General features: G+C 36.2%; 2 protein-coding genes across 2 annotated transcripts in view; both read left to right on the forward strand.

The window, feature by feature from the left end:
- The window catches only part of LOC127104895 (uncharacterized), a 33,718-nt gene extending 21,549 nt beyond the window's left edge, over positions 1 to 12,169 (forward strand). The window contains exon 5 of the mRNA XM_051042036.1: positions 11,949 to 12,169. Within this exon, the coding sequence (XP_050897993.1) occupies positions 11,949 to 12,169 (221 nt within the window). The remainder of the gene's footprint in view (positions 1 to 11,948) is intronic.
- Positions 12,170 to 16,927: 4,758 nt separating this feature from the next.
- LOC127107205 (uncharacterized) lies at positions 16,928 to 24,181 on the forward strand. The gene is made up of 9 exons (XM_051044498.1): positions 16,928 to 17,345; positions 19,504 to 19,737; positions 19,850 to 19,952; positions 21,332 to 21,411; positions 21,501 to 21,578; positions 21,685 to 21,776; positions 22,255 to 22,366; positions 23,413 to 23,538; positions 23,626 to 24,181. Exons 1-9 carry the CDS (start codon positions 17,091 to 17,093, stop codon positions 23,740 to 23,742), a joined length of 1,197 nt encoding a protein of 398 aa, XP_050900455.1. The 5' UTR covers positions 16,928 to 17,090; the 3' UTR covers positions 23,743 to 24,181.
- Positions 24,182 to 24,635: the final 454 nt, after the last annotated feature.

A 24,635-nucleotide genomic window follows, 5' to 3' on the forward strand; every position in this document is an offset into this window, starting at 1 on the left:
TACAGTTCTACGAGCACGAGCAATGGTTCCTGAAACAGACAAGCACGTTAGAACCCGACACCTGCAAAACAGCAAACAGGTTAATATGCATGAATGCAACGTCCATCCATATGAGGAACACTTTGTCTCTTGATTTTGGTTTCATCGAGACAAATAATATTTCATCAATAACATTCTGACATCCGAATGTCTCTCAACCAGATTCTCAATCCATAGTACTCCCCATATGACTAGACGTGAGTTTGGTGCAGATGAATGCAAAATGAGAATGATGCAGATGTATGCAATGCATAGTGCCATCCTCCAAGTCATCTGATCATCTGTTGCTCTGAACTACAGCTCGGATCCCTGGACTGATCACAACCATCTGAGGAAACTGTAACCACAAATCTGACCCACGGGTTCCGAAATAAACGGAAGAAAGATACATCATCATCATCACCATCAGTCTCTGAGCAGACACATCACCACCATCTGAATCGGCCCGGGGAATCCTGAAATAAACGGATCCCCACTGATAAATATCTCGGCCCGGGGAATCCTGAAATAAACGGATCCCCGCTGATAAATCACGGACAGCACTCCGGCGTCTCTGAAATAAACGACCATAAATCCGACTTATAAATAGGACTCTGATCCACGGAACAACAAGTCACCATCTGAACATGCATCTGAAAGAAATCAACCTCCCCTCACAGGTTAATTCTAAACAGGTCATCCTAAGGCGGATAATAGTCTCGACAATCGGGCGGAGATACTCAATGGGTTTGCCCTCGCGGGTGTGCCATTGTAGCTCCCTTAAGATCGTCTAAACCAAAGATCCGGGAAATGATCGGTCATCAGAGTCAACAGCCCAAAAGAGATAACCCAACCAAAGTGGAGAACCCCACTGGAAGAGCACTTCTCAGATGAACCTCGTCCGACTTGTGGTATGTCACGTCGCAACAATATGCCCAACCGACACATGAGCGACATGAGACCACGCTAATCCTAGGTGTATACTCGGGCCTGGGTTTTAGCCCCACTCAGAACACCCACCCCAAACAGAGGGAACCACCTGCACAGAGGATGGCAACAATAATAGTATGATGCATGCAAGTATTTAATGCACATATATACATGGGTTAGAATAATAAATGCAATAAATCAAACATCACAAGCAACCTAAACTATCCTAGGACGCTAGGAAGGACTCGCTTAGGGAAGATGGACCAGCACAGGTCTACATCCGATAGTCATTCCCCAGCAGAGTCGCCAGCTGTCGCATCCTGCGAAAAATCAACCGGCGAGCCTAAAAATAAAAACACACAGAGCCGCCACTAAACGTTATTTATCCCAAGATAGGGAAAGGAAACGCTCAGAGAAACCTGGAAAGACATGGTCTCGCGACCAGAGAGAAAAGGTTCGGGAGTCGGTTACGCAAGGGGAAGGTATTAGCACCCCTCACGTCCTAGGTACTCCTAGGGATCCACGTTCTAAAATAAAGAAAAGGTTGCTAAACATCACACACACACACGGGGAACGCAGGTGGGGTTAAGAGAAGGGAGCTCGATAAGGTATCGCACCTTATGCCTACATATCTTGTCTGGAACAAGAATCAGAGCCACTGTAGTTCGGCTTACGCACGCCAAACAACACAAAACAATAAAATAGATGGCAAACATGGAGCCCGACAACCACTGGATGGAATTACGTCGGCATCCGAACCAGAACACACTCAAAAGGGCAAACGTGGAGCCCGACAGCCAATCACTGGGCTTACGTCGGCATCCGAACCAAACACAATCAGATAACAAACAAACACACGCAAAAAAGAAAAAGGTTGCCCGGAGTGGTCTCGCACGACCACCTGCCTACATACCTCGTCTGGAACGAGGATCAGGGCGATGTAGTTCCCCTGAAAGGGACTAAATTGCTAACCAGAAACCGGGGAAAGACACGCGACTAGGGAGCTGAGACTCGAGCCTAATGTTGTCATGCATCGTTTACCCTAAGTTCGGTTTTCTGTCCTACTTGCATAAGCAAACTAACCTAACCAGGAAAGAAGCTAGCACACAAGCATACAATCATATCATACATCAAATGAGAACAGGCATCTCAAACAAGCATGTCAATCAGATATCCACATAACACGCACTATAGCCAAACAAGGGGGCTCAATCAATAGGTTTGACTGCCGAAGCGAGTCGTCTGTATGGGCTGGATTTGCTCTTAACCTTGCCATTACGAGGCTAAGGTGAAGCAGATGAAAGGATGAAGTGAGGATCAGACCTCACAGCTCTTATCCCTAACCAGGGAGAGCTGACAAATGAGCATGGGTCCAGAATAGGGGAACCCTTCTATACTCGATGACTCTGACACAACAGATCTTGGGCTTTTGATCTCAATGCTACAACCATGTAATGGGAGCAAGGAGATGACTCACTGAATAGTGGGGGACAGGTTGCTTGTCCCTACCTTCCACCAATTGCCTTACTTGAAGGACTTTTCCTGCTTGGGCTTGAAAAATAAACATACACAATCATTGCCTCTTAAGGAGGACTTCAGACAATTTGCCCGGCCCGGTAACAGCCGGGTCTCCAGACTACATGAAGTCAAGAGGACTTACCTCAATGCAAGTTGCTTAAGCAACGCAAAGCAAAAGTTCACAAGGAACTGAGCAACTAAAGTACCTGGAAACAATCCAACACAGTTAGTACTCAGACAGACAAAACCAAACAGCAAGTGTTCAATCAATCAAACTATACAAAGCAATACACAACACAAGGCAAGCTCAAAGCTTAAGCCTAAGCTTTACCACCTACAAAACAATGTTATGTTAGTGTACAAACATCAACAACATCAATTAAAATTGATTTGGATCATTCTCCATGTGCATTATGCGTTTGATCCTGAAACATCAAGCAAACATTAGCAACTAGACCACTAGGCCAAGCCTAGGGTCCAAAAGCAAGAAAAAATCTAAAACAGCAAGGTATTCATCAACCAACATCAAATTAACATCAAACAAGAACAAACATCATTGGTCTCATGTTTATATCATTCATTATGCTCATGCTATGCACAAAATAAGGCAAACTAGTTCAAATGAAGCACCAAGCATACAAGCAGAACTATTGCATTCAAATCCACATCACAATAAATCCAAAAATTCTCAAATTAATTACACCTAAACAGGGCCTAATCAAGGTCTACCATGTCAAATTTGAGCTCATTTAGGCAAATGGAACCATGTCAATGAAAATCAACAAAAACAGTCACAATTATAGGCTCCAAATCACAACATCAATACATGCTTCCACTTCAAAAATTCACATCTCATTGAAAACAAAATAGAAATGGATGGGACCAAAACAGGGAGGTCCTAACATGTGTCTACAACATTCATACCAAATTTCATGGCCATACAATACAACATGAGCATTTCTCAATCATTCTACCAACCTAGGTCACATGGACTTGCAAATTCAATCACCAGAAATGAAAAATCATGATCAATTAGAAAAGGCAGTGAAAAATTCTACAAAAATTCACCAAGCATCCTAACATGTCAACAATTCACCATGAAAAATTTCATTCAATTCTAACATGTATAGGTCAATCAATTAAATTCCACAAGTTGACATCAAGAGGTGTGACACAAATTGTCACACCTAAGTTCCAGAATTTGCTGCTCATTGACCAGGTATCAAAAATGCATGAAATTTACATATAAATGAGCATCAATGAGTCCACAATCATCACAAAAATTTTCAGCCATTTATTTTATGATATGAGTATTTCATGATCAAATTGCCAAAATGTATCAAAATGTGACATACATTAGAAAAGCCTATGCCAAATAAAATATTTGCCATGCACAACTTTGACCAATAGGTCAAAAATCATCTACATAAGTCAACAAAGTCAAGGAAAAAATCTCCATATTTTTAGGAATTTTTTACTATTTTTTATGAATTTTTTAAAGTGTTTGTAATTTTTTAAGAATTAATTGAACTAATATAATTAAATAAGATTCATTAATGGCATAATGGTAATATCATGAACAGTGGCGCGGGAAACGGCGGATTCAAAATTTCAAACAGAAAACACGGATCAAATGGCTTTTTTCCAGGAAATGCATCGTCTCTCTCGCGCGTCTTCACATGTTCATCAACGGCGGCATCGGTTTCGCTCAAAACTCAACCAAATCTCACAAATGAATAACCGTTCTCTTCCTCTCGCGACGTACACGACGAATATGCTACCTATTTCCTCTAACACTCACTATATCCTACGGATCGGACGATTAAAGGTTTGGCAACATACTTTCAAATCTAGATTTCGCACACTACAGTTCATCATAATCAAAACTAAAGGTATCACCATAACCTACGTATCATGATCTTTCAAACGCACATAAGCATTAAGAGAATCGTGACGATCGAATTTCACTCACCTGGAAATTGCAGCGCCGAAATTGTTGTTCTTGAGACTCTATTTCCACAAACAGATGAACAAGGATGATAATGAAGATGTTTGATGCGCTTACTTCAAGTCCAGGTAGCTTCTAGCGTCCGAATTCGAGTTTCACCATTGATGATGCACTTTTGGACAGCCGCGATTACAAACCTTTTCCTTCCAAACTTCCAAAACAGATTGAGATATTGATGAGAGGAGATGAATGCAAAAAGAATCTCGAAAATTGGTTGAGATTTGATGAAGTTTGATGAAGTTTTGTGTTTATGGTGTTCTTGAGATTTTGATGAATTTGAGAGAATGTGAGAGGTTTTCAGATCCAACCTTGGGATGAATGATTTTCTGTTATGATTAACCAATGATTATGAATATATATGTGCACTTAATCCAAGCTTAATCCACCTAATTAGCAATTTTGACATGTTAAGTGAAATGGTAATTTTGTAAGTGAGGGCAAAATGGTCAATTCCTTTAGACAGCTCATGCCACCTCAGTGACAGCACATACACCTCCTAAATATCATATGTGAACTGTAGAAACTTGTTTCATGCTCATTGGTTGCTCCATTCTCAAATTCACCATGTGTATGCATTTGGTCCATTTTTGTCATTTCCATTTTTCAAGACAAAATCCAAATTAAAAGCCTTATGCATGAAATGAAAATTCAAACACATTCTAAATGCCATTCCTAAGGTGTTGGAAAAAGTCCCATTCAAAAATTCCAATTATTTTGACATTTGGACAATTTTGCCCCTGGTCCAATTCAGCTGTCCAGTTGAAAAGTGACTTTTTGCCTTGGCCATTTTTGGGAAAATCCAATTATGCACCCTCAAAGTACATGTCAAATGGAGTTTGTGCATATAAAGAACTTGCAATTTGGACAAAGTATGTGGTAGTTATGGCCTCCTGATTACGGATCTTTTCTGAAATTCACTGAGCCATATTTTGCAAACCATACATTGGATTTTCAAGTTCTTGGACTTTTTGGAAAGGTGAGAGCAAGATCTACAACTGTCATGTTGAACAATTTTTCATTTGAAGCTTCCTTGGACTTCTGTTTTTGAGGTCAAAAACTTTCCATTTTTGGAAACTTCAGTTACCAGTCACCTGCTATTTTTGGCAGTTTTTGTCCTGACTTGATTTTCTTCATTCTTAAGCTTTGCAATGTCATTCAACACTTGTTCCAACATGAATGAAGTGTGTCTAACTTGTTTCCACCTCCAAATCCACCAGATCATGTACAGTTGACCACAGTTGACTTTTCATCTGATAGATGAATTTGGCAATGCATTGATCAATCTGAGCCCCAATTTCCAACTGAAATGGCTCAAGGGTGATACCCTAGTCTCAATAAGCACAATATAATCACAAAATGAACCCCATAATCATCAGAAACCTCATCTCCTGATCCAGCCCTGACTGGCCCAATACAACTGATTAGGGTTGACCAGTGGTCAAAACCCTAATCTCAAAGAATCTGCTTCAATCTCCTGATGACACCAACCATGATGATGATGTATCAATTCAATCAATATGAAGACCAATATCCCTTGAGAATCATGAAACCCTAATCCACAGCCCCATCCTCAGATGGCCCATGATCAGTCAATAACCCTAGGCTTGCACCTTGACTTCCTCACCTCCTGATTAAGACTTGGGAAGATGACTTGCACCATGTAACCACATGTTATGCAATATGAGATGCCTAATGCCCTAAAATGATATGCAATATGTTAATGCTAGTCCCAAGAGAGGAGGGCAAATTTTGAGGTGTTACACCCACCTATACCCTTTTAGGAAGATATAGCGGTAGTCCATCTTGTGAATCAAGAGTTGTTTGGTTGGCACCCAGACACTTAATTCAGTATTTGTTTTTGGCTTTACCCTATAGCGGCAACCATGTTAGCCAACATAATGGTAAATGCTTGTTTACTCTTTGATTCCAAGTTCCATCCATTTGTGGGTTCCCTTGATACCATTGTGTTGGTGCAAGTTATTATTTTCATCACTTTTCTCTCTCTCTATTCTCGTGGCTCCACGAACTACGATTGCTCTGACTTTCTCATTGCATAATGAGAATACGTAGGCACGAGGATGTGAATCCTTGGCGAGCATACTCCTAATTATTTCTCCTTCCGCCTTAGGGCACCATTTATATCTTTCATGATATAGTATTTACCTTCGATCATAAACCACTCACTTCAGTGGCATATTATTTCTTTGACACCTAAATACAACTTTCTTTGGATATCCATATACACCCTTTTAGGACGATATAGCGGCAATCCGCATTTGTCCCTAGAGTTGTTTGGCCCATACCCATACATTTAATTCTTTCTTTTTTAGCTAAATATCATATAGTGACAGCCATATTAGTCCATGTATCGATTAACGTTGTTTCCCTCTATGGTACAAATTCCATTTTTCTTATGGATTCCAATATACTTGACGTTTGGTTTCAAACTACACTTCTTCAGTCACTTGTTATCAAACCTTCATTTCTATGACTTTGGTCACTTCATTCTGTTCATCTCCGTGATGCACTCATATTTCTACCTTTATTCACTCCATGTGATATACTGGTTATCTTTGAGCCAAATACACTACCTCTTTGTGCTCCTTCTTGCGTGACCTTGTGAACCAAGAGATGTTCGGGTCATACCCCCAAACACTTATTTATTCATATTTTCGGCATTACCCTATAGCGGCAGCCATGCTAGCCCACGTACTGGTAAAAGCCACCTTACTCTTGGGCTCATGTTTTCATCCTTGGTTGGAGTTCAAAACACAATTCTTTGGTTTAGACCATGTTGTTATGACAACTTTTTTTCATCTTCCACTACTAGTTCTTTGAACTACGGAGCTCCGAATTCCTCATTGCACTATGAGGATACATAGGCATGAGGACCCCAATCCTCACTGAGCACTTTATCTATTGCTCTTCCTTTCCTAATTCTTTTGCGAGTAATCTTCAGATAACACCCATTCAAGCGAGAATGATCAAAATGGTTCCCATGGAGTACCATGGATGTTTGTGGTGCTAATACATTCCCATTGCATAACCAATTTCCTTACCCATCATATCTCTTTTCCCTCGGGTTTTGTCGATGTTTTCCCTTTCCTTCGGGAATAAATAAAGTTCGACGAAGACTCTATTGTATGTTCGAACGTGTTATACGTTCGGGTATATTTCCGCTAGCTTTAGTGTTTATACTTTCATATTTCACTCATATTTCCCTTCTTTTTGATAATGTCAAATGGGGGAGAAGGATATATATTTCCTTGTTTTTATTTCACTATTGGTATAAAAGTTTATCAACCCAAAGAATTTTAAAGATTCAAGAAAAAGTTTCATAAACCATTGATCTTCATCCATACAAGACAGTTTCTTTGAAGTGAGCATGTGTTCTAGGAAAAGCACACAACAGTAACAACGCTTGATCTTCATCCTCGATTTTTACATCAGTATTTTCAAGATCAAGAATCATCTTGTTGAACATATCCAACTACTCGGCCAGAACTTTGTCTTTGCTCATCTTGAATGAATACAAAGCTTGCTTCAGGTAGAGACGATTGACCAGTGATTTAGTCATGTATAAACTTTTGAGTTTCTCCCAAACACCCAACGTCATCGTCTCCTTCGAAACCTGTCGAAGAATCTTATCACCAGGGCTCAATAAGATGGCATTGTGGGTTTTCTCTACCATAGTTAATTTTTCTTTATCCTTTAACACAACAGCCATGGCTATGTCTCCCTTCAACACTTCTAAGCAACCATGTTGAACCAATATGGCTTTGATTTTCAAGCGCCACAAACCGAAGTCGTTCACTCCGGTGAACTTTTCAATCTCATACTTTATTGACGACACCTTCTCTATGCTCACACACCAATTTGGTGTGAAAATGATGCCCGAATTACAAAGTATAATTGGTTTCTTAATCGGCAAGAAACCCACAAGGGTAGAAAAAAGAAGCAAGAAAAACACAACAGGTCGGTTATAAACTGCTATTCTTTACTTTCTCTTTGAAATAAGATTACAAATGTTACAGAATAGAAAATAATCTCTCTCACCTTAATTAGGATTTGCATTATGCAATGATGAGAGACTAGTATGCTATTTATAAGAAAACTAACATACTAAACTAATGAGCTTTTACACACAAGCCCATTACACAAGTTAACTTAGAGAATAAGCTAACTTAAACAACTAGGCATAACAAACAGGCCCAATTCGACGTGCTAACAATCCTAACATGCTTAGACTACATCATGTGAACAGAATTTGACGACATGATAAGGTCCTGTCGAATTGTCGAATCAAGAAGTTCCCCTTCGATCATACTAGAGTTCGATCCAATATCTCATATAACATAAGTCAGACAACCCTAAGTTCTTAAACAAGACAAATTTGGTTGTCTTTTCTTTAATATCTCATAAGGAGAGAACCTACATTTTAACTTGGGAAATCGATTCAGGACATAGAAAACTCTCTAATAAAATCCCCCCCCCCCCACCAGTGACATGCAACACAAGAATTCAACGTAATAGCAATAACTACTTCAGTAAGAGTTCTATTATTTCTTTATGTTTTACCATTCATTTCAGGAGAGTTTGGTGCAGTTGTTTTATGTATAATTCCATGTTGTTTATAAAATTCACTAAATAAACTAAAATAACATCCAATTCCCCTATTAATACAAAGTCTCTTAATCATGTTACTAAATTGAATTTCAATTTCAATTTCATTCACAAAAGACTTAAACATAACAATTTCACAAAAAAATTATTTTTAGTGATCGTGTACAAATCTACCCCAATAAACTGACTAACCCTGTCTTTTTCAGAAGAAAATCGGAAACAAGATTCTTTATAATCTTTAAAGTATACATGACATCCTTCAAAATTAAAGTATTTTCAGAGATGGACTATGCTCCACTTCTCCAATACTGACAACTTTGGTGGTGTCGACAACTCCCAACAACACTTTCTTATTCATGTATGTTTTGAACATTGCATGATCATAACAGACATGACGAGAAGAGACAATGTCTATCCACCAACCATCAAATTCACCAATCATGTTGATTTTAGTGATCAAAGTAGTAAATTTCTCTTCAATTAGATTAACATATGTTGTAGGGGCAACACAAGGTTTAAACTCGATCTTACATTTCTTAATCATATGACCTAGTTTTCTACAATTGAAGCAAGAGAAAATGTCAGTGACATTTCTTTATGGTGGTAGTTGTTGCTTACTAATTAGATTAATAGGGGCTCTTGAAGGGTTCTCATTCTTAATTCAGTTCAAAACATTTTAGTTCTGATTCTTTAATCATTTTCCAAATGGCTTCAGAACTACACCGAATTTCTTTTTGTTGTTTGAAACAACCAAGAATTTTCTTTTTATCTTGTCTCTGAGATTCTTTTTCAACTCGAAGGCAAATAATCAGACTCTCAATTAAAAATTCTTTTGTCTTATGGTGAAACAAAATTTAAAAAACTTTCAAAGTAGGTGGAAATTTGTCAATAATAAAAGCAATTTGAAATTGTTCATCTAAACACATACCTTTGTAATTATTTCATAAGAAATCTTATGAACTTCGTGGAATTATGCTTCCACGTACCTTTCATATGCCATCTGATACTTTAAGTAGCGGCTTACGACACACTTCTTTGTTCCAGTTCTTTAGTATCATATTTTATTTCTAGAGCTTCCCATATACGTTTAGCAGTCTCACGGATATTGTAGTAATCATATAGATCGTCAGCGAGACCGTTCAGAATGTGGTTTTTGCAAAGATAATCATTATATTTCCAGGTGGATTTTTTTCCTGATTTCTAAATCATCAACTTTAACTTTTGCACCAGAGTCTAATTCAGACGAGTTAACAGGTTTGTATGAATTCACAGTTTTGTTACCATTAGTTTATTCTGTTGATCTAGAAGGAACAACAGAAATATCCCCAGTAAGAACTTAATAAACCTTATTTAAGGTATAATAACATTTTCATTTTAGTTTGCCAATGTTTGAAGTGAGAACCCTCAAGCTTAAATGGTTTGTCAGAAGGACGACTGCAAAATTACCAATAACTTCTTTGGTAGCCATGATAGTTTCTCTAACGTCTTAAAATTGTTATTTTTGGATTTTGAAAATAGCCATAGAAGAAGTTAGGATGAGTCACGAAATGGTTCGCTCTCTTTAATACATTTCACGGAACTGACAAATTATGCAAAGAGTCGAACTACTGCGCCGCCTCCAAGATAAAACAACTTAGTTCTATATTGTACGATTACTACTTTCACGGTAAATGATCGATCTAGAAATACACTTTCTGATGGTACAAAGACCATTATAATATGGTATAAATATCACTCATAGTATTTGGCATAATAATCCATCGTAATAATTTCTCAAACTAAGAGAAATTCCAATAATTCCCCAAAGAGAATTCAATAATGACCATTTAACCACTCAAAGTGATTTCTCAAACAAAGAGAAATTTGAATAATTCTCTAAAGAGAATCCAAAAATTATACTTGATAATTTCCCAACTCAATTAAGGAGAAATTAACATAATTCTCTAAAGAGAATTCAAGAAAGTACTCAAAAAATTCAACGAGTAAAAAGAAAGGGGGAGATGTTGGTGCTTCGACAATTCGAAAGATGTAGAGTTATGAGAGTGAGGAAGGAAAAACTCAAAATAAGTTTTTGGTGTATTTTGGAATGAAACCGAAATTTTTCTTATATAATGAAGTGACCTAGCTAATATATCTCACATAAGCAATGTGGGACTAAGGAGTTTTTTCAACAAACACACAATGTGAGACTTAAGGAACTTTATTAAATTCATCTCCCTATATTGGAATATTGACATAATGTTCTAACATTCTCAATTTAGGTATAATGAGCACTAATTTTTTGTTCAATGAATAAATTATTTCCTTGATGATAAGTATGTTCAATTGATAAAAACTCAGTTGTGACAGCGTTGAGAGCAACATGGGTAGTAGTATTGTCCTTTTCTGCTAGGGAAGTGGGGCTACCATTGGTTGAGCTAGACTAATTATTGAGACCGGTTTCAACATTAGCTGCATTGATAGGAAGGATTACAACAATTTGATATATCAACAGGTTGTTGTGATATACTCCAAGTTGTAGCCCAAACCCAAGTTAGTTAGGGTTACAATTTGTTATGTTAGTTACTTAATATACAAGTAACATAGTTGTATATATACACATAATTATAATTCAGTTTTAACAGCTTTTTAATAATAACAATTCATCAATTATTTATCTCTCTCTCTTTCTCTCTCTCTCACACACACACATACACATACACACACACACACATTCATTCTCTCACTAAAAGTGCCTCATGCACTAACAAATCGGTATCTAGAGCTTCTTATTTGTGTTCTTGATCGTGTTTTCAAGAACTTCACGTTGGTAGTCGTGTTTTCCAGGGATTGTGAATTGCAAATTCTGCAGAGATGAACGATACCAATGGCATTTTGAATTCTCTTCCAATTCTTGACGAAAAAAATTGGAATCGGCGGAGTAAGCAAATGAAGTATTTGTTCGGTTTTCATGAAATCCTAGAAGTGGTCAACAACGACATCCCTGAGCTTACTGACAATGCAACTGGTGCTCAGAGAGTCATTCACAAGGATGCAAAGAAGAAAGATTATAAGGTTGCATATTGTATTTAATCTGCAGCAGATGCAATGAACTTTGATTGGATTTCTCATGTTGAATCGACGAAGGAGGCATATGATATTCTTTTCAAGTATTACAAAGGATGTGAGAAGTTTAAAGTCGTCAAATTGTAGGTGTTGCGAAGGCAGTAAGAATTGTTGCAGATGGGAGAAGAAGAAAATATTGCAGGATATATCTTAAAGGTGCATAATCTTATCCATCTCATGAAAGGTTATGGTGAAACCTTAACTAATAAGATGATGGTTGAGAATGTAATGTGTATGTTGACCTCTCACTTTGATCACGTTATCGTAGCAATTCAAGAGTCCAACAATCTTGAAACCATGAAATTGGAAGATTTGGTTGGTTCGTTGGAGGCACATGAGATGAGGATTGTAAAAAAGAAAGGTGTTCAAGATTCGATACAAGCACTACAAGCTCAGACATGGAAGAAACATGGTGGTTCCAACAAGTTCAATGGCAAAAGAGACAAGACTCAAAGTAAAATGTCTTGGTCGAACCCTCAAAATCATAAGGTCGATAATGAGGCTTCTGAATCCCCAAAAAGATGAGAAGGAAACTCCTATCAAAAAGACAAAGAAGAGAAAAAAAAAGGTGTGTGGTGTCAGGGACGGAGCCACACATATGAATGTGTAGGCACCTGCCCCCACTAAAAATTTATCACTTAAAAGTAATATTAATTATAATAATATTGTTATAATACTTAAGTGTCATATAATAAATAAATATCACAAATTAATTCTTAAAAATTGTTTCCACTTCACTATCATGACATCTAAATATAATTTATTTAATACAATACAATATAATTTTTGTTGATACCAATTTAATACTTTATGTTACAATAAATTCTGAATTTATTTATATTTTATAGTATGTTATAAATTTATTTTGTCAATAAATATGTTATAATATTTATTTATTTAAGTAATAAATATCTTATATTAAATATTAATTTATTATATTTTAAATATATAATTAAGTTGATATGCATATTATTATTGTAAAAATAATTATGCATACATCTAAATATGTCTCACAAAATAGATGGTTGATAATTTCTTTGAAAAATATTATAACAAAGTGATAAGAATTAATTTAATAAACATAAAATTGTTTTACACTAAAAACACATATACCTTAAAGTTGAACACTTACTTTTGAATTTTATTAAATCTTAGTATCTTCATCTAATAAAATAATGAAATTTAATAATATATTATATTTTAATATTATTTATTTTTAAAAATAACATTTTAAATTTATTTACACTAAAAGTATTGATTTATAACCAAAATTCATGGGTATCAAAAAATTTACTTATCTTAAATCTACATTTAGTATTATATTTGTCCCCACATTCAAAATTTTCTCGCTTCGTCCCTGTGTGGTGTTATAACTGTGAAAAGTAGGGTCATTTGGCTAAGAATTGTTGGTACTAGAAGGATAAGGGGGCGACAAAAGGCAAGGAGAAGGAGAAAACCTTGCACGCCGATATTGAGATGATTCCGAAGATATGGTGGTTATGGCTGTAGTTGCAAATGACCATGTCAACTCCAAAATATGGTTCCTTGACACAGGCTACTCAAATCACATGACTGGTAGGAAAGTGTGGTTGGCAGATTTTGACGAGTCGAAAAAGAGCAAGATTAAACTTTTAGATAATAGTTCGTTGCAATTAGAAGGTACTAGCAACATAGTTATTCAAATGAGTGCTAGAGCAAAAGTTATGATAAAAAATGTACTATATGTACCTGAAATAAAGTGAAACTGGCTAAGTGTTGGACAACTGGTCGAAAAAGGTTTCTCAGTGGTTATGAAATATGGAGCCTTGGAACTGTTCGACACCCATAATAGTTTGGTCTTAAAATGCCCTTTGTCGAAGAACAGGATATTTAAGACCATGATCAGTTCGACTGAGGTACAATGCCTCAAAATAGTTTTCGACCACATGAATAGTTGGTTGTGACATTGAGGTTTAGACACTTGAATTTTAGGTCACTCAATTAACTGATCACTCACGATATGGTAACTGGTATACCAAGTCTTTAGATGCCTAACAAACTCTATGAAGGTTGCTTAGTAAGGAAGGAATCCATAAAGTCTTTCATTTTGACTATGCCAATAAGGCCCTCTTGCATGCTAGAAGTAGTACATTCGTATGTATGTGACCTGTTTGAAGATCATATCATTGGAGAAAACAAATATTTTGTCTCATTTGTCTATGAGTATAATCGAAAACTTTGGATCTATGTGATCAAACGTAAAGGCAAAGTATTTGAAATCTTTAAGAGATTCAAGATGCTTATCGAAAACCCGAGTGAAAACAAGACCAAAGTTTTGCAAATAGATGGATATGGCAAATACACGTCCAAAATATTCAGAGAATTTTTTGTAAAACATGGTATTGATCATGAGGTAACTGCTCCTTACATGCCCAACATAATGAAGTAATAGAAAGAAGAGACATGACCATATTGGATATGAAGAAATGCATGCTGAAGCAGAAGAATTTTCCAAAATACTTATGGGGTGAAGTTGTCACCACTGTTGTTTATATTCTAAACATGTGCTCTACTAAGAAGCTGAAAAATAAGGTTCCTGAAGAAGTATGGAGTGAAAAACGATCATCGGTGAGTCATCTGAAGGTGTTTGGCTCTATTTGCTACAAGCATATTTCTGATGCTAAGAGAAGGAAGTTTAAAGATAATAGTTAACCTATGATTATGGTGGTAGGACTTCTTCAGAGAGAAAGACTCAACTACTCTGAAGTATATGCATTAATAGTAAGATTGGAGACTATCTGATTGGTGGTAGCCTTGTCATGTAAGCAAGATTGATTTTTGAATGGTCCCATAGATGAAGTCGTGTATGTCACACAACCTCTTGGGTTTGTTATACAAAAGGAAGTGAGGAAAGTGTACAAGTTGCAAAAAAAACCCTTTATGGTCTCAAGTAGGCACCTAGGGCATGGAACAAGAAGATCGACTCATACTTGATCGAATTGGGATTTATCAAATGCAAGTCTGAGTATGGTGTCTATGTTCAAGTTGTAGCACAATATATAACAATCATTTGCTTATATGTTGATGACTTACTAGTAACTGGAAATAGCATGAAAAAATTAATTTTAAAGAGTTGATGAAGAGGGAATTTAAAATGTCAGAAATGGGGAAATTATCTTATTTCCTAGACATGGAATTTCAAATATCGAAGCAAGGTATGATGCTACATTAAGGAAAGTATGTCAAAGAAATACTCAAGAGATTCAAGATGGAAGACCCGAATCCTGCATCCTCACATGTCTAACCAAATCTGAAACTGGAGAAACATGGAGAGGATAACAAGGTTAACGCTACTTTGTTCAAACAAATTGATCTATGAGGTATGTGTGCAATAACATACCTGATATAAGTTTCTCATTCGGATTAGTGAACATATACATGGATGAACCAAAGGCGTCGCGCATGAAGGCTGCAAGAAGAATCTTGAGATACTTAAAAGAATCAATGAACCGTGGAATCCTATTTCGATGAGACTCTGAAAGCAAATAAGTAATGATTAATTTCTATTCAAATGTTGATTGATGAGGAGACAAGGAAGATCGAAGAAGCACAACGAATTACTTCTTTCGAGTATTTGGTTCCTTAATCTCATGGTGTTTGGGAAAACAACTTGTGGTGGAATTATCATCATGTGAGGTTGAATATATAGCCGGATCCCATGATGCTTGTCAAGCAATTCGGATCAGATATGTGCTAGAAGAGATGAAGGTCAAAGTGAAGAAACCACTAGTGCTGCAGATCGACAACAAGTCAGTCATTAATCTTGTAAATAATTCAGTTATGCATGGAAGAAGTAAGCACATTGAGGTTATGTTTCATTTTCTAAGGGAGAAGGTAAACAAGTGTGAACTTGAAGTGAGACATTGATCGAGTGTTGGCTGACATTTTCACCAAAGAACTAGAGATCGACAGATTCCTAACTTTGAGAAAGAAATTAGGAATAGTTCAGATCAACTATGATTAGCTTGTTCTCAACAACTGAATTATAAGTGGGTATATTGTGATATAATCCAAGTTGTAATCCAAGCCCAAATTAGTTAGGGCTAAAGTTTATAATATTAGTTACTTAATATACAAGTAACATAGTTGTATATATGCACATAATTGTAATTCAGTTTTACTAGTTTTTCAATAATAATAATTCATGAATTACTTTTCATTCTCTCTCGTTCCTTTTCTCACTCAAAATGCCTCACACACTAACACATGTTATGCTAGAAATTGGTCATAAGAGGTTAGCTCGTTGATTTTTATGAGCACGATGTGGTCGTCTTAATAGATGACTGAAAAAATATTACTCACTCCGTCCCACAATGAGTGACCCATTTAGAATAAAAGAGTGTCCCAAAAATGAATGATTCATTTCAATTTCCAATGCATATTTTCCAATTTTACCCTTTAATTAATACTAGTATTACTTTTATCATTCCTAATACATGATAATAGTACTTTAGTAAAAATATCATTCTCTCTTTCAATTATTCATTTTTCTTAATCTGTGTGAAATGATCAACTAAATCACTCATTGTGTGAACAAAGAGAATAGGAAATGAAAATATAATTTTATTAAAAACCACATCATACACTTGAAACCTTTTTGTGTTGTGAGGATATACTTGTAAAATAACATGTTTTTAGTTCTTGTCATTCTCAAACTTATTTAATATAACTGGTAAAGTAAACAAATAAGTTTCCATAACTGACTGAATGTTATATCCGAGTCACGCCCTAACTCTCATCCCTATCAGCGAAGAGAAAGTGTATATATTCTCTCTTTGAATACGCCAACGGGGTTTAGCTTCAAAACCTCACCGCTCTATTTTCCATCATCGAATAATATCCCAATTCAATGGAAGCGATGTCGTTTCATTCGATCTCCGACACTCACTCACTCCTCCACCATCACCACCACCACCACCACACTCCTTCTTCCATCATCTCCGCCGGCGGAGTAACAACTCGACCTTCTTTCCTCAAAATCACCCAACCCTCACATTCACACTCATTGGTTGCGGCTCCTCTTCGTCTCTCTGCTTTCCCTACTCAACTTCCCAGCGAAGAAGGTGATGAACTCAATGCCTCCGCTTTACCTTCTCATCCTCGGGTACCTTCTCTTTCTCTACTGCTATTCGTATGCATCTCAATTAATTCTTCTACTTCGCTTAATAACTCGTGTTTTGATTCCGGCTTCTAGTTTGATTCTGTTTTTCTGTTGAAAGATTAAACTGATTTCAGTCGCATAAAATTGATTTTCACATGCTAATGTTCATTTTGAAATAATTGATTTTGTTAAAAAGTGGTTTGAATACAAAGTGTTTTATTTTAGGTTATGTTTTAAAACAATGAGTTTTATTAATTCATGTTTAAATTGTTTGGATCAAAAGTGATTTTGAGTGTAGATGTATCTATTATCACTTAAAAAATTTCAAGACTTGATTTTATGCTATTGCAAAGCTAGAAATCTAAGCTCGGGGTAGAATTGACTCAAATCTGACACCCTAACTCAATTCACCCAATTTAAGAAAATGGTTGAACTTCAATTCAACTGTCAAATAAAATGTGTTCAAAGTGATGGGGGAGGTGAGTTCAGGCCCTTCACTAAGTATTTCACTGAGTTGGGTATTATTCACAGGTTTACATGCCCACATACACACCATCAAAATGGTATTGTTGAACGCAAACATCACCACATTGTTGAAACTGGCCTAACCTTACTTGCTCAGTCTACCCTCCTATTAAAATTCTAAGATCATGCTTTTGTCACAGCTGCTTACCTTATCAATAGACTCCCTAGCCTCACACTTGACAATCACTCCCCTTACTCCAAATTACTTAACAAACCACCTGGCTACTCCACTCTTAGAGTGTTTGGATGCTCTTGTTATCCTTTCCTTCGGCCCCATAACTCCCATAAATTGGACTATAGGTCACAAGAATGTATATTTCTTGGATATTCTACAACTCACAAGGGATATAAGTGTCTTGCATCTAATGGACACGTTTACATCTCCAAAGATGTTTTGTTCCATGAGTCCATATTCCCTTACTCCACTATGTTCCCTACTACTTCTCAATCTACTCCAGCCTCCTCTTCTTTTCCTACGGTATCTTCTTGGTCTATGCCATCACTCTCATCTATTCCTGTCCCTCTACAGACTGTCAGTCCCTCATCTTCTTCTTCAGCCAACTCTCAACAATCCATTCCATCCAACACTGAACCTGTGTCCCTTCCCAGCTCTGATACCATGATAGAAGTGCATAATGCAGTTAGAGGAGACAGTTAGAGAATCTCTCATTGTATTTCATAATCAAAGTGATACAATGAACACTCTATATATAGAGAGTGGGAAAGCTATAACAAACTGTAACAAACTAATACAGCTCAACACTATTAAGCATAGAAACTAATAAATCCCTATCTATACTATATCTATCAGGAGCAAACATAACTAATCAGCAGTCAAACCATGTTTAACCTAACCAGACGTGATTACGGCCCGTGGAACCAAACATAGACTTAGGTGGTTTGGGTATATTGAGAGAAGACATGTAGATTCTATTGTAAGGAGAGTCGATTGGATGGAGAGATGTCAAACCACTAGAGGAAGAGGAAGACCTAGAAAGGCTATGAGATAAGTTATTAAGAAAGATCTCAAGATTAACGATTTGGATAGAAGCATGGTCCTGGATATAACATTATGGCGAAACTTGATTCATGTAGCCGGATCCCACATTTAGTGGGATAAGGCTTGGTTGTTGTTGTTGTTGTTGAACCATAAGGAAATCTAATTTGAAGCTCTCATAAGTGTATGTTTGTTTCACTGTTGGAGGAGTAAAAAAATATTGTAGATGCATAGAATTCATTTTTTGATGTGTATGAGTGATTTTGAGCAAGCGTTTTGATGCTGGAATTTCAGAGTTGATTTTAGTCCCAAATGTATGTTAACTCACTTTTATGTAAATATAACCAAGCACATTCTATCTTTTGTATGCAACCATGATTCTAAGCCTCAAACTTACTATTCAACTCACTTTATGTGAAGGTAACTATGCATAAATCATTTTTCGTTCAAATTAGATACAAAATCAATTTTTGCTACCATAGAACTAAGTGCACATGTATTTTAATTGCACAGTTATTGGAAAATTTAATGATTCATTATAAAGGGGACGTTGATTGGCCTGTTTTTATAGATGATGAGTAATATGTTTATCTTTGACATTTGAGTGACTTAATTGGGTTGATTTTTATTCTTCTGAAGGAAAATTTAAGCCATTCTCAGAGTACTGATGATGATGATGATAATGATGATGCACATGAGCCAATACAAACAGGCATGTCATGGTCAACTATTACGACTCCGGGAGGAAGTGGGTCGGGTGGGGGTACACGGGCTGGACTTTTCAGAACTCCAATTTCTGGTGGTGTCCAGAGTGCAACCTCGGCCCATGGTTTGCCTAGACCTGCTTTAGCAGTTCGCAATTTGATGGAGCAGGTAAAGTGGTGATTATTGTATATATTTTAGCAGTAGAACTGAACCTTGACCCGATTTCATTCATGGATTACCTTTATTGATTTTCAAATTATTTTTCCTTGTCTAATTCAAGGCCAGATTTGCTCATCTTTGCACTGTAATGTCTCGAATGCACCACCGACGAGAAGGATATCCATTTGGTTCTTTGGTTGATTTTGCACCGGATTCGATGGGCCGTAAGTTTGATAATTCTTCATTTGCTTGATTAGATTCTCATGTTCACTTATGAATATTTTATGCATTATGGATTTAGTTTTTGGTTGTATATCCTTAGTTTGAATAAAGTTAATAGGAGATTAAGTTGGGAGTTATGGGCCACTGGTCCAATGTGCCAGATATGTAACATTCTTGATAACTGGTTCTCGTAATCCTAGTATTTCGTTACCAAGTTAATGAAATGAAGCTACTTAAATAGTTGGTCGTGATTACAGTTTACAGATGATTGCATTCCAGGTTTGGTTCTTGCTCAGGAAAGAGTGAGAATATGATAAGAGCTGGAGATTGGGTAGAAAGTAGGCGGACTTACTAGTTGAACCCCTCTGCTTAAACTAAAATGCAAAAGAAAACATACGTTGGAGATTTTGCATCCGAGCAGAATGCTCCAGCCTGCCTAAGCCTTTCATCCCCTATCTGTTTTTCTCTTCCTCCCCCTTTGTTTTTGCCAATATTATAAAAACCGAACCAGTCATTGAACCGATAAAGGCACTGGTTCACATTTGAACTCACGTTGATTAGTTCAACTATGGTCAAACAAAGAGGTGATGCATAGTACATATTTATAATATTATGTACAAGTAATGTATTAACACAAAATGGCTATACTATATGATTTTTGAGATAAAGAAAAACCAATTATGGAAGTTCATGTGTATGGGCTTTATTAATTGTTTTGGACTGTTCAAACTAATTTTTTATCACTGATTTTGCATCAATTCTACTTGTTTTTTGGGTAAAATGAATTGAACATTTGATCAGTCTCAGATGGTCAGGTTCAGTTTATAAAGCATTGAATTTTACCATCGCCCTTTCTGGTAACTTCACACAACATGTGATAGCTATCCGTGTTACAGCCTTCCCACTTCCCATTCTTTTTTAACAAACTTTTCCCATAGCGTCTTCTCTGCAGTGGGTATTCTTGCTGTCCCAGTTCCTCTCCTGCCTCTCCTTTCACACATATGCATCCCACTACACTCATTCAACCTATCTTACTTCTATACCATATACATGCCCTATGATTATAATGAAAATTCAAATCCAAATGACAATTAATGACACAGAATAAATATACACAAAAATAAAGAATAACTGAAAGTTGACAGCCCACCTCAAGATACTTGCATTCTAAAGTGCCCCTGGATGCGTGTCGGTTTGGTGGTTCCATTTGTTCCTCTCCATTACATAACCTAGATAGTTCGATTCACTTCTGAAATTTGTTTCATGTTGATCTTGACCTAATTTGGCAGGTTATGGATCGGTAGGATTGTTGAACCATTATATTTAGTTGTTTCTTCATAGTATTTATCTAAAAAACATGTCTTGTATTCTTGATTTACAGATCCAATATTCTCATTTTCTCCTCTTGCAATTCACACAAGGAATTTGTTAGCTGACCCAAGATGCACACTTGTTGTTCAGGTTTTCTATTTGATATTTCCTATATGAGCTTTTATATTCTGCTTCTTGTTTTTCTCCATCTGGGTTTTATTGACAGTTATGTTTATTAGATACCTGGATGGAGTGGTTTGTCCAATGCAAGAGTAACTATTTTTGGTGATGTTTATCCGCTTCCAGAAGATCAACAGGTTATTTACCGATTAATTTATTCTTGTGGGTCAGAAAATGTGCACTTTATATTTTTAATTGAGGTTTATTTGCACATATATCATAATATCAAATTTGTACTAACAGGAATGGGCACATAAGCAGTATATTGCAAAGCACCATCAGGGTCCTTCTCAACAGTGGGGCAACTTCTACTATTTTAGGATGCAGAGTATAAGGTTGACTACTTTCCATCTATGCTGTGTTGAACAAAACATTTTGCTGCAAACTCTTTTTGGGGCAATTTACTTTGGCCTGGTTCATATTTGACAAAAAAAAGGGCCCATTATGGTAGAGTTTGATAAAAGAAACATGTTTTTCAGTTAGTCACGAAACAATCATATTTTTGGGGTTTGGTGAAGCATCGAGGTTATGTGTAGAACTTTTTGTTTTCCGTTGAAGCTTCCCATAAAAAGTTGTATACTCCCTCCAGTCTTAAATATAATTAAAAGTAAATATATTTGGTTTAAATTTGGACCTAATACATTTTGAATTTTGCTTATACTTATGGAGGGAGTAGTTATTTATAAGATGATATACTGAACTCACGATCCATAGAATCCATGCAGAATTGGAAATACAAATTCTACTTGCTGTTTGGTTTGAAAACTTGCATGCCTAAGCATACTTAATTAAATTATTTTTTGTCTTTGGCAGTGACATATATTTCATTGGAGGCTTTGGTACTGTTGCTTGGGTGGATGTAAAGGATTATGAAACCCTTCAACCTGATAAGATTGCAGTTGATGGTGGTGAGCAGTATCTGAAGGTAAATTTTCTGAATTCTAATGCAAATTGTTTCTTTCTACTCCATTTAGAAGAAAGATTATAGCTTCTGGAAGGGAGATTATAGCTTCTTAAGCATAGTAGCTGGAGAGTGGTGATGGATGCATAATTAAATGGATATTCACGTGCTTCACTCGGGATGTTTATATACGTTTACTAGTTAGCCCCTGCTTGTTTCCTTTTATTCACTAATGTCTTACATAATGTAGATTAATGATTTTGTTTTCCTGAGTCCTAACCCTTATTAGTTATTTCTCCCCTCCCAGAAAATAACCCTCAAACCAAAAGTTATGTTGATGTCCAAGTCTAGCTGTTTCAGTCAAATATTTTGCGATGACATTGCATCATTTAGATACTTGTTGATATGATTATCTAAAACCTGTCCTTGAGTAAAAGAATCTGAGCGTTAGTGACTCAGTGAGAAAGTGAAGAAGTGTGGGAAACTGTGAGAAAGTGAAAGAGAGAAACAAGCCAGATTACCAAAGAGCAAGCTCTCAGAAACTCTGTCTTTCATTACTATTTAGGACTCACTCATTGTTTGAGTTCTAGCATTTATAAGGGATAATCTACTGGTGGAGACAACTGTTAATACAGTTAATCATCTCTGAACATTTAACCATCACAAACTGATACATCTGATGTTAACAGCTTCTGTAACTAAACCAATGTTACTGAGCTACACAAGTACTATGGGCATGTTTAGATTAGCTTATCTGAGTTTATCTACTAACATAAATTTAGTGACACTGTTGGGGTGAATTTGTAAAAGCAGCTTCTGACATTTTTATAAGCTTTGTTCAACTTATTTTCATAAGTTTTCCAAAATATATTAAGAAAACAGCTTATAGCATTACAAAAATAGTATAAAATTATTTAATCATTTGCGCTATAAAAACAGCTTATACATAAGCGTTTATATTGATAAGCACTTGTGCTATAAGCTGCAAATAAGCTGTTTATTCAAACAGGGTCTATATCTCTTTCAGAGTTGTAACACTTCATTGTTTGGTTTTATTTTTGAAACAATAGGAACTCAATGCCATATTCTCAAAGCCCCTAAAGAAACTACTATCTAATGAGATTGAGGTAGATGATGCAGCACTCATATCTATCGACAGCAAAGGGACTGATATTAGGGTTCGTCAAGGTGCCCAGGTAAGCTTTTATTACAACTGTTAGTTTGCCAATTTAATTTTTGCTGCCTGCTGTTTTTCTTAGTATTATTTAATGTCTTGTATGCAGTTCAACATTCAGAGGATATCATTTGATGAAGGACAGAGTGTTGAAACATTAGAAGAAGCTAAAGCTGCTCTTCAGAAATTAATACACATAGGAAAAGTGTGCAATCTGCATAAATAAGGCGTTGATTTGCAGAAATAAGTCGCGTGCGCGTAATTTAGACAAGATTGAAGATTCCTAACCCTGCGAGCTTCTAATCTTTGACTTTTTTGGACACATTAATTTATACTTTTTGCTAAGGTGGCTGACATGCACCAGAAATTGTATCATATGTGCAACTGCAAGGATATTTTATTTAAGGCTGGTAGGCCACTAGACATTCCTGGATTTGCTGCTGTCAATAATTTCTGCAGTCACTACAGTCTGCCGATCTAAACCATTAGATAATAACGTACATTGTGATTTCATTCAGCAAACCAGAAATTTGAAATTAACCGTCTGATCTTCAATGACTGAGATCGTCGACTGTAGTGGCTGTTGAATGCACCAAATCCACTTCTGGCTCAAACTTGAAATAATATATCAGAACTCAAGAAATAAGTAATACTCTGTTTTTCTTCTTCTGGTTTTATACTTTCCATGTGGGAAGTTAAAATTTGATATGAACTTCAGTAGTTGCTTAATTAAATCAATCATTTTCAGATATAAAGTTGGGCTAAGCTACATTTGGTTTAAATTTTTTAAAATTAAAATGCTGCTAGTCAATTAATGCACTGTGGTTTTCTAAATATTCTAAATATTTTAAAAAATAATTTTCTTTTCACATTTTTTCTAAAACTTTTTTCAAGATAAGCTAATTCACGGATGCACTTACTTTGTGTCTATTGTCATAATAAAAACTTCCCAAAGATAAAGTGATTCATACATGCCATTACTTGAGAGTCCATTGTCATAAGAAAACCTTCTTTATTTCACAATAACCACGTTCTGCCTTTATTGGACAGATCCAAAGATGCTAATGTAGTTGAACCAACCTGACACGAACGAGATCTCTTTCAGTTTAATTAACGTAA

Source organism: Lathyrus oleraceus, chromosome 7 (genome assembly GCF_024323335.1).
Source record: "Lathyrus oleraceus cultivar Zhongwan6 chromosome 7, CAAS_Psat_ZW6_1.0, whole genome shotgun sequence".
Lineage (NCBI taxonomy): Eukaryota > Viridiplantae > Streptophyta > Magnoliopsida > Fabales > Fabaceae > Lathyrus > Lathyrus oleraceus.

Excerpts from the sequence above, each read along its gene's own strand:
- LOC127107205 (XM_051044498.1), top strand. The coding sequence starts at position 17,091 with ATGGAAGCGATGTCGTTTCATTCGATCTCCGACACTCACTCACTCCTC. Across the intron at positions 19,738-19,849 it reads TTCGCAATTTGATGGAGCAG|GCCAGATTTGCTCATCTTTG; the intron begins GTAAAGTGGTGA and ends GTCTAATTCAAG. Across the intron at positions 21,579-21,684 it reads CGCTTCCAGAAGATCAACAG|GAATGGGCACATAAGCAGTA; the intron begins GTTATTTACCGA and ends TTGTACTAACAG.